Raw genomic sequence first — 13742 nt, 5'->3', positions numbered from 1 at the left:
TGTTTTGGACTGATTTCTTTCGATTCAGTAATATGGTACAACTGGATTTACAGAGAAGTGTAAACTCTGTCCTGAAGACGTGAACTGGGACTGGAGACTCCTTCCATAAACTTTAATGTCTTTCAGATCAGATTCTTTTGTAGGTTCCCTGTTGCTGTAGAAATGATGAAAGTGCTTTAGATGATAGAGAAACCTCTAGAAGTCTTTCAGCACAACGTGCTACATGTTCATGACCTGAATATTTTTTTGAGTAAATGGCTAAGGGTGCACAAACTTTTGCACTCAACCATATAGGTGCTTGTGAAATCATGCTGTGTCCATGTCTCTCTCTCTCTCTCTCTCTCTCTCTCTCTCTCTCTGTCTCTCTCACCTGTCCCGGCCCGTCTCCTTCTTGAACACCTTGTCGCAGTAATCCATGCGCTCGTCAGTGGTGACGTAGATGCGAGCACTGGGGAAGTCGTCTGCGGCGCGTCTCAGCATGTTGTATATCAGGCCTTTTCCATCGGGACTCATGTTGCGCCGCGGCCCCCACACCACGTACACGGTGCCGTTGGATGCCGGGCCGAAGAAGTGCTGCGGTTTGTGCAGCAGGAGAGGCACGCTGGTGTGCGAGACCACTCGCAGGTTTGTGCGGTTGCCCACGTCTCTCTCATACCGTAGCGTCGGAGCGTTGTTCATCCGCCAAACGCAGGCAGCGCCATCGATCTCAGTCCCCGCACCACGACCCAGAACCTGCCCCGAGCTCGACACCACACTGCACACATCACAGCTCAGCTTCAGCGGCTACAGACAGAAAGGAAGAGAGAGAGAGAGAGAGAGAGAGAGAGAGAGATTGAGAAACAGATAGTTATTGAGAGAACGACAGAGTGAGTGAGAGACAGACAAAGGGAGTGAGAGAAAAACAGTGAGACAGAGGTTGTAAGAGACAGAACGGCATGGTGAGACAGACAGACAGACAGAGAGAGAGAGACAGAGAGTGAGAGACAGACAGAGGGAGAGTGAGACAGAGCGACATGGAGAGACAGACAGAAAGATAAAATAGTGAGTGTACTTGTGCAGGAAGTTTAGACAGTTCTCTAGCGTGTCCTGAAGCGTGTAAATGTTCTATAGGTAATGGCGCTCTGTCTCTCTCTGCTCACTGGCTGTGGAGTGGAAGCCGAGTGTTTTGAGTGAATGCTGATTAAATGAACCGCCGGCTTCACCGCCGTGAGAGAAAGCCTCGGTGTGAAAGTGCGCTTGTCCAAGCAGACGCTGAAGCAGACAGTAAGAGCAGAGCGCCAACAAAACGCCGAGCCAACTGAGTCTCCGCCAGCCGTCAAAGTCCGAGCGGCGTATCCATCACTCTGCTCGCTCCGTTTAGGCGGCTCAATAGGGGACAAGTGCTGATTGCTATTGGACGGGTCCCTCCCTTTAAATTAGGGCTTGTTGTTTCTGGACGCTCGGCTGAGTGTGGATGGGTGATGGAGCCACTGAGTGATGCTGATGGAGGTGGAACCTCACAGGACGAGGAGATTTTTTTCTTTTTTTTATTCCTGCATTTATATTAGTAAATAAATCTCATTTTCTTGTTAGTCCTAACGTATCTGAACAAAGAAAAGAGAACATACCGAGCCAGTATTTTTTTTTAATAACAATCATATCCCTGGTTGATGTAATCGTATTTTTCAGATCGGATTGCTGATCTTATTTTAGAAAGTAAAATATTGAAGATTTAATGAAAGATTTCGAATCAAGCGAGTTTCCCTAGAGACAGCCGGTTTCCAAGATCGCTCACGTGACCCTGTTGTATTTTCTCGGGCCTCTCAGTGGAGGCAGACAGTCGGTCTGTGGACGCTGCTCTCCGGTGCCTGCATTAACACACGCCGCCTCTCAGTCCGAGCTCCAGCCCCGAGTCCAATCTTCACAGCTCGCCGCGCACGATCGATCAGCCCGCTTCTGCCAAAAGCTACATCATCTACATCCCATAGACTTCGATACGCTCACATCTGACCTGACACTAAAACATCTCCAGCATCGATTGTGAAAGCCCTGATGTAGTACATTCTACAGGAAAATATTCAGATGCAAAAAAAAAAATAAAATGATTAGACTGACAGTATGCAGGATGACCCTCGGGGGTTTTATTTAAACTGATCATGAAACCTTCCTGTAGATTTGACAATACATTCGGAATGATGTAATCATTAATACAGAACCAACATTCTATGAGATGTTTATTTCATTATTTATTTATTTATTATTCAGCAAAAGGTCAGAAGGAAATCAAGAAAAAAGCAAAAACATTTGAACTCGGAGATGCTTTTCTGCTCAGCGTGTTTGTGTAGAGTGGTTACGCTCACACAAGTGAATGGGATTTTTATTTATTTATTTATTTTTATTTATTTATTGCTGTTTTTTTAAACTAATTTCATAGAAATTTCATAAATAAATAAATTATAAATTATCTAAATTATATACATAAACCCATTATGGAGTTCTGGTTTATTTTTACGCTGTGAAGCCTCAAGAAGATTGGCACGTTTTCTTGTACAAAGTGTGATTTTATAGAATCTCTTGTGCCAAACATTTCCTAAATTAATAAGAAAAAACTGGATTTTCACATCGTCGGGGCACTAGAAATCCATCGGATCGAATTGTCTCGCTTCCAATAAACCATCTGAACGTACAGTACAAACTACTTAAAATTTGCTCTGAACCTCATCATATATTTACATCAGAATGGTCACCATCCGTCTTTAGCGATTCTGCTGCTAAGCTGTTGGTGGTGTTTGTATTGTGACATATCGTGCCATTACTTTTGTCTAGATTTATTTGTCTTAATTCACATAACATATTTGTCTCAGTAACACGAAACAACTGAATTTCCTGAAGACGTGGACTGAGACTGGAGACTCCTTCCGTGAAGATGAACATCTTGGTTAATGAACCAAATCTGATTGTTTGGAATCATTTTCCAAAATCCAAAGACAACAATCCAAGGCCGAACGCTAATCCGAAGAACTGAAATAATGAAGTCGGGAAGCTGACAGGAAGTTGCTGGTCCTGCAAAGTAAACCATAGACATGCAACAACAACACTGAGAAAAGCATATGCTGGAGAGAACTACGCCAAAGTAAATAATTAAATAAACCCGGTACCAGAAGAGAGAAGATTCTGACAGCAGACCGCACACAAACCACTGACCTCCTTCAACCGCCTTTATTTCTAAGATCCCTCCTGCTTTTTAGAAATAAACAAGCCCTCCAGGCCTGAGAGCTGCGTAGTACGTGCAGTTCAAACATTTGTGTACACAGCGAGCTTCTAAATCTATATCTGAAAAGTAGATGGCTAATAAACAAAACAAAACAAGAAGAAGAAACACATCCAGTGAGCAACAGAAAAGGAGGTGGATCAGATACAGCGAAAGAACACACACATCAGCTTTCGATTTCTACACCGCACTAAATTATTCATGACTATGAACATAAGACGCAAGCAGGTTTTAGATCATAACCTAATCATAACCATGATCATTTATCTAGGGGAGACAATTCCACTTCTGCACCCAGGACATAAAGTTAGTGCTGCTTTTCTGATATAGCAGTGAAGCCTATGGTCTTGCTAATCTTAACGTTTAAACACTTCTAGCATGGTGCACAGGAATACTCGAGAAATATTCCATTGTTCTTGTGCTTCAGCAGTCATGATATCATGTAATATCAGCTCTGACATCGACCCTCGGTGCTCTGGCGCTAAAGACGAGCGCAGCAGCGTCTCTGTAATGGAAAAGCTAGGAGGGAATCACTAATAAGTCCCGTCGGCTTCATCTCTGGCACCGATCTCAGCCGATCAAAGCCACTCGGCTCGAGGCTAGATCGATGCGGAGACGCTCCTAGAAAAGTGGCACGCCAAACTCCGGCGTCTCCCAGATGAACTCACAAGACGATGCACCTGACCGCTCCGGAGCACAGCCGAAGCCTGAGACGAGACGAGACACACGGCCACCCTGGAGGCCAAAACTTCACCCCGTGTTCAAAAACAGGTTTATTATGCTGTATATTTCAGCCAGGCTGTAGAACCTTCTAGATTTCCAAAGGTACTCCTTGTATACACGTAATCTAATTTATTAACAACATTAGCCGGCTACGTTAATGTGGCATGACATTAAGGCAATTATAAAGAAATCGAACAAAATGAGGTTCACTTTTTAGTTTTTATGCTGATGACATTCTTTCTGTACACCTGTGCCTCTGAGGATCATATTTCCATAATGGCATGGTGGAGACTTCAAAGCCGTTTGATGTCCAAACATCGTCGTCATCAAAACAACTTGGTAAATAACATCAGAGGAACCTGTCGGGATCTCGAACCACGAATTTGAAGATATAGCTGAGTGTCGTTCTTATCATTTCAAAGGAATAGGTGGTTAAATCATCACCATAGCTAGTTATTTTCCCTAAAATACACCCAAATTCCTTTCACCGGTCACCACATGTGCTTGAAGCTGAATCACTGGACCACCATTTTGCAGATTTTTTCACCGTGTGATGAACCTGTGAGACTGCAACAGACAACAACTTCATCTCTCCATCCGGGTTCAGTGTAGCGTAGACAATTTAGTGTGACAGTTGGATGCGCTACACCAAGACACCTAAATACGAAGGAAGGTGGTGAGAATGGGACGATCGCTATTGCTATTTGATGAAACCAGATGAAATATCTAATTCGTCTAGACTAACTGAGTGTGTTAAAGATATTAGAGATTGGATGACTGATAATTTTCTATTACTAAATTCTGATGAGACAGAGATATTACTTATTGGTTAATTATACTAGCACACAGAAGCGCTCGCAATTCAGCTTGCATCTAGAAGGATGCACTGTTACTACTAGCTCAACAGTGAAAGACCTGGGCGTAATATTAGACAGCAACTTATCCTTTGAAAATCATATATCCAATATCACAAAAATAGCCTTCTTCCATCTTAGAAATATTGCCAAGCTTAGGAACATTTTATCTGTATCTGATGCAGAAAAGCTAGTTCATGCATTCCTGACCTCCAGACTGGACTATTGTAATGCATTACTAGGTGGTTGTCCTGCATCTTCAATAAACGAGCTACAGTTAGTCCAGAATGCAGCCGCCAGAGTTCTTACCAGATCAAGAAAATATATATATATCATATAACCCCAATATTATCATCCCTGCACTGGCTACCTGTTAAGTTTAGAATTGACTATAAATTAGCACTACTTATGTACAAGGCTCTAAATGGTTTAGCTCCCACCTATCTCTCCAGTCTTCTAACACGTTACAATCCACCACGCTCTTTAAGATCACAAAATTCTGGACTTCTAGTAGTTCCCAGAATATCAAAGTCCACAAAAGCGGGTAGAGCGTTTTCGTATTTAGCTCCTAAACTTTGGAATAGTCTTCCTGACAGTGTTCGGGGCTCAGACACAGTCTCCCAGTTTAAACGTAGACTAAAGACTTATCTCTTTAGCCTTGCATACATTTAACACATCCCATAACCTCCAGTGCTGCTAATATTATGAACAGCAGCTACGCTAATGCTGTTCCATTGTTTCCCTTCTTCTACCCATCCCGAGGCATACAGAGACTATGCCGGCTCCAGTGGCATCCGGAGATGGACCAGCTCCAGCCGGGTTCTGCTTTGTGAGGATTGGGGTATTCAAAGCAGCGCTGTGGACAACAACCTCCTTATTGATTTACATAACATTCTACACATGCTGTATCTGCATCACACAATTGTCACCCAAATGAGGATGGGTTCCCTTTTGAGTCTGGTTCCTCTCAAGGTTTTTTCCTCATACCATCTAAGGAAGTTTTTCCTTGCCAGAGTTGCCTCAGTCACCTCAGGCTTGCTCACTTGGGATAACATCTAGGACTGTTTGTCTGTTTATATGTTTGTTGTTTTCTTATGTTGTTTGTCATGTAAAGCTGCTTTGAGACAATGCTCTTTGTTAAAAGCGCTATACAAAAATAAACTGAATTGAATTGAATTGAATATTTGCTATTTTTTATGTTTTATTCGAGGCAGAGAGAGAGAGAGAGTTCAGGGCTGTGTGCCAAATCACACCCCGACTATAAGTAGTGTCCCTAAATAGTAATGGCACCAATGATATACGGACATAATGTTTAGTATAGTAGCATACGGTTTGGGACACGTCCCAAGCGTTCCCGTGCCAACTCGGAGGATGTAATTAAACTGCTGCTATTCCTGCAGTATTACTGATATCCTTCTAGTAAAGTCTGGCCACTCAGCAGCCATCTTGGCAATGCTCCACAGGAGTTATTTTCAGTCCTGCGAGACCTGGCTTCAGTTCGGAGAGACCCATAAACTGACGACGAATTAAAAAAAAAAAAAAAAAAAAAAACCAGGACCAAAGGATAAAAAGGTTAAAACTACTGGGTAATGATGGAAATTCCCTAACAAGGATAAATAATCAGAATATCTCTGGCTAGATTTTCGCCAGAAATAAGAACAAATTACAGCTTTACTCACTAATTATCCGACTGATAGGTTGCAGCTCCCATCTGTCACTCTACAGTCGGACTTCTTTCAAGCCTAAAGTCGAGTATTTCACATTGACAGCGGAATATAAAGGGTTAAAAAAAAACAGATTTGGACTGCTCTGTTTTGTCCTGTGGGAACAAAAAGCATGCTAACTCTAGTGCTAAGTCCCTGGAGCGCAGTTAAAGGGCATTACCGTTGCTCCCTGATGCTGCTATGAATCACAAATGTGTCTCAGATAATCTCCCCGGTGACCTTGGCAGCTCTCCATGCAGAGACGAGGCCGAGGAGCCGTTGTTGTTAATGTTTTTATGTGAATAATTTAATGGATAGAGGGCCAGATGAGGAAAACAACCGGGCATGTTGTTGTGAATATGAGACAGCAGACCTCGGATGTGGGGGGGGGGGGTATTAATGCTGTTGTGTCACTGGAAAGGGGCTCGTAATCCTGTCTGGGCAAGTGAGCGGATTTTCGCTGCAAACACGAATCTATTGTCAAGTGAGAGAAAACAACAGGCTTCAAAAGAAAAAGAAGTCTTTGAGAGCAGCTCTGATTGGGCGTGTCTTTAATGGACAGGTCCATATACGGTAGTCTTCACCAGCGTTGGATTCTCGTTCTAGCTCACATAAGGATTAGAGAGACATACACAGTCATAAAGACACTACCTCAAATCTTGAAAAAGAAAGAAATGGCAAGGTTCTCACCTCCCTCTTGGGGACGCTGACGTAGCCCGGATGTGCTCGTACCGCTTTGATCTGCCATGACGATATCCAGTGGGATCTGAAACCATACGGCAGCATGGGCTGTAACCGTAAGTATGGCTTCTCCAGGTAATTCATCAGCACCAGGAAGAGAGTCACGGCCAACACCAGGCTGCTCACTAGCACCCACTTCTTCTGCAGCAGGGAATAAGATCGGGGTTAATCTAACAATAATCTGTCTGAATGCAACGTTTTAAACCACTTCAGGTCCACCGCTAGCTAAAAGAATTGAAATTGTTATTGTTAATAATAATAAAACCCAGATTTAACATTTGAAAAATTAGGTGTTTTATTGGTCTAGTCCAGGTATTATCATCATGTCACAATGCATTCTGGGTAACGTCGATCCCTCAGATAACAAAATTCACTTCAGAAGAAATAATGACGTTGATAAGAGTCAGTTTTGTGATTGACGCTGCATCTGATTGGCTGGTGATCCTCCATTAACCGCCTTCTCACTTCAGAGATAATTCTTCATGATGCTACGTGAGGGTCTGTGGTTTTCAGAAAGTTCCCAAAGCTTTGAAATCCGTCGTCTCGGAACTCGTCTGCGGCTGTCAGCGAAACCGTCTGCGGCGTCTCAGATCTTACACATCAAACGTCTCGCTTCTCAGGGACACATCAAACGCCGGGCTGAGATGCTCAAATATACGGCCATTTAGGGCTCACAAGCAAATATTTTGCACCGTGTTACATCATCGAGGCCCTTCTGGGGAGAAACTCCAGTCGTCTTTTGTGTGGCAGAGATAAAAAAAAAAGAAAGGGATGCCACTTGGGTATATGGGTCAAGGCGTTTAAAGAAAAAACAAAGAAAGAAAGAGAGAGAGAGATTTGAACATCACCTTCTACATGTAATATATCATAATAATATCATCATTTCATGATAAAATGGAGCAAAAAATGAAGATTTGTACGAACAGAATCCTCGAACAATCGCTAACCGGATTATTTGTGCTAACTGTAACCATGGAAACCAGCATACATATCGCATCAGACTGCCAGAACGTTTAAGATTCTGAAGCTTGTAGCCAGAAATGATGGTTTGATTGCTACCTTCCTAGCCGATGCTACGTAAACGGCATGAGTGTCATTAGTGTTGGATAACAGAGAAAAACATTCATCTGGCCCGTGCTGTCAGTCTCATCTGTTTTCGTGGCACGGAGAGGCGACAGAAAAGAAAAAAAAAAAGATAAAAATTCTCCGGCTTCGATTTCAATCTGAAGCCACAGATCACGGCAAAATGGCGTGTCAAATCCGGGCGCGAGGGAGTCAATGAGCTTTCACAGACAGGCGACATATCATCCTGCTATCAGTCAGGATAATCGCTGCAGAGGCCCAACGTTCTGCACAATTTCCCCCATTACCGCCTTTTCAGTGAGAGAGGGATTACCAAGAAAGAAAGAAAGAAAGAAAGAAAGAAAGAAAGAAGGGATAATGCCACTGTGGCTCATCTACAGCCAACAAAACAAACTGTCTAGCAAAATGTCTAGAAAATAGCTCTAACTACCCTCTCCTGACTAACTCCACCCATCCTCTGACTAAATCCACCCCCCCCTCTGACTAACTCCACCCCCCAAATAACCCCACGCCTCCACAGACTAACTCCACCCCTCCACAGACTAACTTCACCCCTCCTCTGACTAACTCCACCCCCCTCTGACTACCTCCACCCCTCTCCAACTAACTCCACCCCTACCCCGACTAACTCCACCCCTCCCTTGACCTGTAAAATTTTAATCATCACAAAATATCCAGTTTTTAGACAAGGGGAAGGAAAACTGTGTGAAAACTGTTTGATTGTTCGACAAACTCCGCCCCCCCTGGACTATCGGCAACTTTTATAACAAGATCCCTGTCTAGGATTCTGAAGCTCATGGTCAGAAAAGTGTACAAATGTTATCATATGTGCTGTGTAACTGTTGAGCGGTGTCCGAGAATGAAATCTAGATCTGATGTGGTCAATAAATTATGAAGGTAACATGAAGAAAGAGCCTTACTATCAATCTCACCTGAGCTGCAATCGACACCTGAGCATCAGGTAGCACGTGCCTGTGATTAGTTTACATCAGGTTGTATGAAGATTCAATAAAACATTCCAAACAATCATGTTTCACTTTCATTTCTTCTAAAATAAGTTTTGTAATATTTCACATTCAGACATTTTTCTTATGTTTTTCTTATTTTATTCCGGTTTTCTCAAGCTCCGTTTCCAAAATGTCTATAAAAATAAAACTGAAAGCCACTCGTAACCGATTGGAGAGTCAAAAACCGAACGGAAGACCGTAACAATTCACGTAACAATTCCCTGAGTTCATTCAGAAGCTGCGCATGCCAGGAAGATAACGTGTATCTCGTGAGGAAGCGCTGAGCACGAGAAGCTCTCCGGTGTGGAAATGACATTAGCAATGCAAAAGAAGCGAGTGCGGATTCCTGCCCTCACGCTCGAGCGAGCCGTTAAAAATCCAATTCCGGATAATCACAGAGTCGGGAGGGATGTTTACCGTGCGCTCCTCCTGCTGTTCACCTCTCGCGCTGCGGTGCCTCATCATTCCTGCCATGACGCGCTTGTTAGCTTAGCGAGGAGACAAGATGGAGGAATAATGTAAAAGCTTGAGAAGGTATAATGTAAGTCAACTTCATCTCAATAACACTGAGGTGGGGGGAGCTTGCGATGCCGTGAGAAGTTAGGCTAAGGCAGAGGTGGACGAAGTACACAACTTCCTTACTTGAGTGAAAGTACAAATACTACTGGTCAAACATTACTCCATTACAAGTAAAAGTTGTAAAGACAGATTTTTACGTAAGTAAAAGTACAGAAGTACTTGTTTTTAAAAGTACTTAAGTATCAAAAGTAAATGTCAACGCATTGTTTTATTATTGTTGCATTGTTGTATGCAATACTTTTTGTAGCAACCTAGTGAATATACTGACCAGTTTGTAGTATCTATGGAATTAAGAGCTTTTAGAATGTTACAAAACCTATAGAAATTAAACAACTGAATTGACAAAAAAGACAGGTATAATCATTTTCATTTTTAATTTCACACTCCTACCACCCCCAACAAAAAAGTACAGGTACATCTCAAAAAATTAGAATATCATGAAAAAGGTCAATATTTTTTATCACTCAGTTCAGAAAGTGAACCCCATATATTATATAGATTCATCACACAGAGTGAAATATTTCAAGCCTTTATTTCTTGAAATTGTGATGATTATGGCTTACAGATAAGGAAAACCCAAAATTCTGTGTCTCAGAAAATTAGAATATTACATAAGATCAATAAAAAAGGATATTTCAAAGAGAAATGTCAGACTTCTGAAAAGTATGTTCATTTCTATGCACTCAATACTTGGTTGGGCCTCCTTTTGCATCAGTGCGGCATGGCATAGATTCTCTGTGGGGTTCAGGTCAGGCAAGTTTGCTGGCCAATCAAGCACAGTAACACCATGGTCATTGAACCAGCTTCAATGACTTGGGCAGGTGCCAAGTCCAGCTGGAAAATGAACTCAGCATCTCCATAAAGCTTGTCAGCAGAAGGAAGCATGAAGTGCTCTAAGATTTCCTGGTAGATGGCTGCATTGACTGTGGACTTCAGAAAACACAGTGGACCAACACCAGCAGATGACATGGCAGCCCAAATCACTGACTGTGGACACTTCCCACTGGACTTCAAGCAACATGGATTCTGTGCCTCTCCACTCTTACTCCAGACTCTGGGACCTTGATTTCCAAATGAAATGCAAAACTTACTTTCATCTGAAAAGAGGACTTTGGACCACTGAGCAACAGTCCAGTTCTTTTTCTCCACAGCCCAGGTAAGATGCTTCTGACGTTGTCTCTGGTTCAGGAGTGGCTTGACACGAGGAATGCGACATTTGTAGGCCATGTCTAGGATTCGTCTGAAGCTCCCCCAAATTCTTGAATGGATTTTGCCTGACAATCCTCTCAAGGCTGCGGTTATCCCTTTTGCTGGTGCACCTTCTCCTACCACACTTTTTCCTTCCACTCAACTTTCTATGAATATGCTTGGATACAGCACTCTGTGAACAACCAGCTTCTTTAGCAATGACCTTTTGTGGCTTACCCTCCTTGTGGAGGGTGTCAATGACTGTCTTCTGGACAACTGTCAAGTCAGCAGTCTTCCCCATGATTGTGTAGCCTACTGACCCAGACTGAGAGACCATTTAAAAACTCAGGAAACCTTTGCAGGTGTTTTGAGGTAATTAGCTGATTAGGGTGCGACGCCATGACTTTCCAATATTGAACTTTTTCACAATATTCTACTTCTCTGAGACACAGAATTTTGGGTTTTCCTTATCTGTAAGCCATAATCATCACAATTCCAAGAAATAAAGGCTTGAAATATTTCACTCTATGTGTAATGAATCTATATAATATATGGGTTTCACTTTCTGAACTGAGTGACAAAAAATATTGACCTTTTTCATTATATTCTAAATTTTGAGATGTACCTGTACACATCTGTGTGTATCCACTCATGCACATTTCAATCAAATGGTCTGTAAATGAAGACTGGTCAGAAAAAAAATCTAACCTGCTTTAAAACCCAGCTACACAACTGTAGCTGTACAACCACCCAACAGCAACACTGCTTTAACAAAGAGTTATATATATTTCCACAATTCATTTACACCGTTTTCATATGCATTTACACCATTGTCCAGGCTCCTCCCTCCTGTGTGCAATGCGTTGTGGGCAATATTACCCGTTAGAGTGTGCATTGTTCTGCACTTTGAATTTCTACTGGAAGTAGTAAACCATCCAGGAATTTTTGGAATACTCTTTTCAGTATACTACGATTTGGGGCATACTAATTCTATTTTCGAATACTATTTAGGACACATAGTATGAGAATTTGGACACAGCATACGTTTTTGTGTGTTAACTAACATCATTACCAATGCGTTGGTGGTGTATAATATACAAAGCATATCTTCATCCATTTTGTCAGCAATTGAGCAATTGAGAAATTGAGTTAAAAAAATTATGGAAAACCACTGAACTGTACAACACGTGACGCTACAAGAGTGAAAAAAATCATCCTATGATTAATGTAACTACTTTCTACTCAATGACCTTGACAGAAATGTAGTGGAGTAAAAAGTAGAGTATTTGTCTTTCAAATGTAGTGAAGTTAAAGTAAAAAGTATCCAGAAAAAATAATACTCAAGTAAAGTACAGATACTCAAAAAGTGTACTTAAGTACAGTACTCAAGTAAATGTACTTCTTTACTGTCCACCTCTGGGCTAAGGCTGCTTTCTAAAGAGAAAAAAAAACAACTTAAAAGCTGTTAGCTAATTTCGGCTAACTCGCTTATTGTTTTGTGAGGTGCTTCTCAAACGCTCACTTCTTGTACCTGTAAAAGTTCTAAAAAAATTTTCGTTTTTTGTTCAGCTCAAACACTGGAATATCTCCTCATATTTTTTCACTGACAAAAACAAAATTTCATGTCGTCCGCGTTCGTTTTTTTGACTTGTCCTCCATCTTGCGTACATTTCCCACACGATATGTCGCTCTTCTGTCGTATCACAAAAATGTTAGTCAGTTGATTATTTAGTTGCTGATATTTTTAAAAGAATATATATATATATTTTGATTCAGTTTTTTGTTGTTGTTGTTAGCAACACCAATATTAATATCAGGCTTTTTTTTCAACCTCTACAGCAGTTTAGCTCATGACATTATCCACATTTAGGCTCATCGCTGAGCTTTTATTTCTTCTAGCGTTTGTAAATCTGACGGCGATGCAACCTGGGACGTTTCCTCATTCAGAAAGCAGATGCATAAACAAGCACCTGAGCTGTAAACCCTACTCTTTTAATTAAGCAATCTCGTAAAAATGGAACATGTCCACGGCGTTTACGGTTAATAAATACAAGTCAGTTTCCATCTGCTCTTAAAACACCACATTAGTCACGTGCTAACGTTCAGCTTCAGCCAGAAAGTCAGAGCTCCTGCAGCGGCCTGGAAATGATGAGGCTAATATCGCTGCCAGGGTCTAAATCTGCTGTGGGGCTTTAAAATATACTCAGGTATCCTGAGAACTGAACGATCGTTCAGTTTCTGAGAATGAGTGATGATTGTTCGTTATTGCGCGGCTACATTAATGTAGTGACCACAGATCAACTGATAAGCCCACTGGAACAGGCCAGAATTCCCACAGATGGTGTAAATGAATTGCTTCTTTCAGAAAATACATAAAATAAAATAAACGTATGTGTTTAAAAAGCTAATAAAATGATCATTCAAACGGTATAGGATGTTTCTGAATAAATTTTACACAGACAAAAAATATGACGTGCTGTGCTATGCTTTTTTAAAGGGGAGGCTATTTTTCCATTCAAAATAAAGCATATTATTTGTTGATTTATGCAAATTGAAATGATTTCGACCAGAGAAAAGAACGAGCTTTCGAACGCTGTTTGCCGTTTCTTCCTAC

At 41.6% G+C, this 13742-nt stretch overlaps 1 protein-coding gene across 4 annotated transcripts in view; it reads right to left on the bottom strand.

Moving 5' to 3' along the window:
* The window catches only part of st6galnac3 (ST6 (alpha-N-acetyl-neuraminyl-2,3-beta-galactosyl-1,3)-N-acetylgalactosaminide alpha-2,6-sialyltransferase 3), a 37097-nt gene that overhangs the window by 18143 nt on the left and 5212 nt on the right, over window positions 1-13742 (bottom strand). For 2 of the 4 annotated variants that reach the window (XM_058395129.1, XM_058395127.1), the window contains exons 2-3: window positions 7221-7412; window positions 371-783 (exon numbers count right to left, since the gene is read on the bottom strand). In XM_058395129.1, the coding sequence (XP_058251112.1) occupies window positions 371-783; window positions 7221-7412 (605 nt within the window). The remainder of the gene's footprint in view (window positions 1-370; window positions 784-7220; window positions 7413-13742) is intronic. The other 2 variants (XM_058395128.1, XM_058395131.1) reach the window with 2 other exon arrangements.

This window comes from Hemibagrus wyckioides, linkage group LG07 (assembly GCF_019097595.1).
Source record: "Hemibagrus wyckioides isolate EC202008001 linkage group LG07, SWU_Hwy_1.0, whole genome shotgun sequence".
Classification (NCBI taxonomy): domain Eukaryota; kingdom Metazoa; phylum Chordata; class Actinopteri; order Siluriformes; family Bagridae; genus Hemibagrus; species Hemibagrus wyckioides.
Note: the sequence above shows the minus strand (reverse complement) of the source record. Positions and strands in the feature narration are given on the sequence as shown.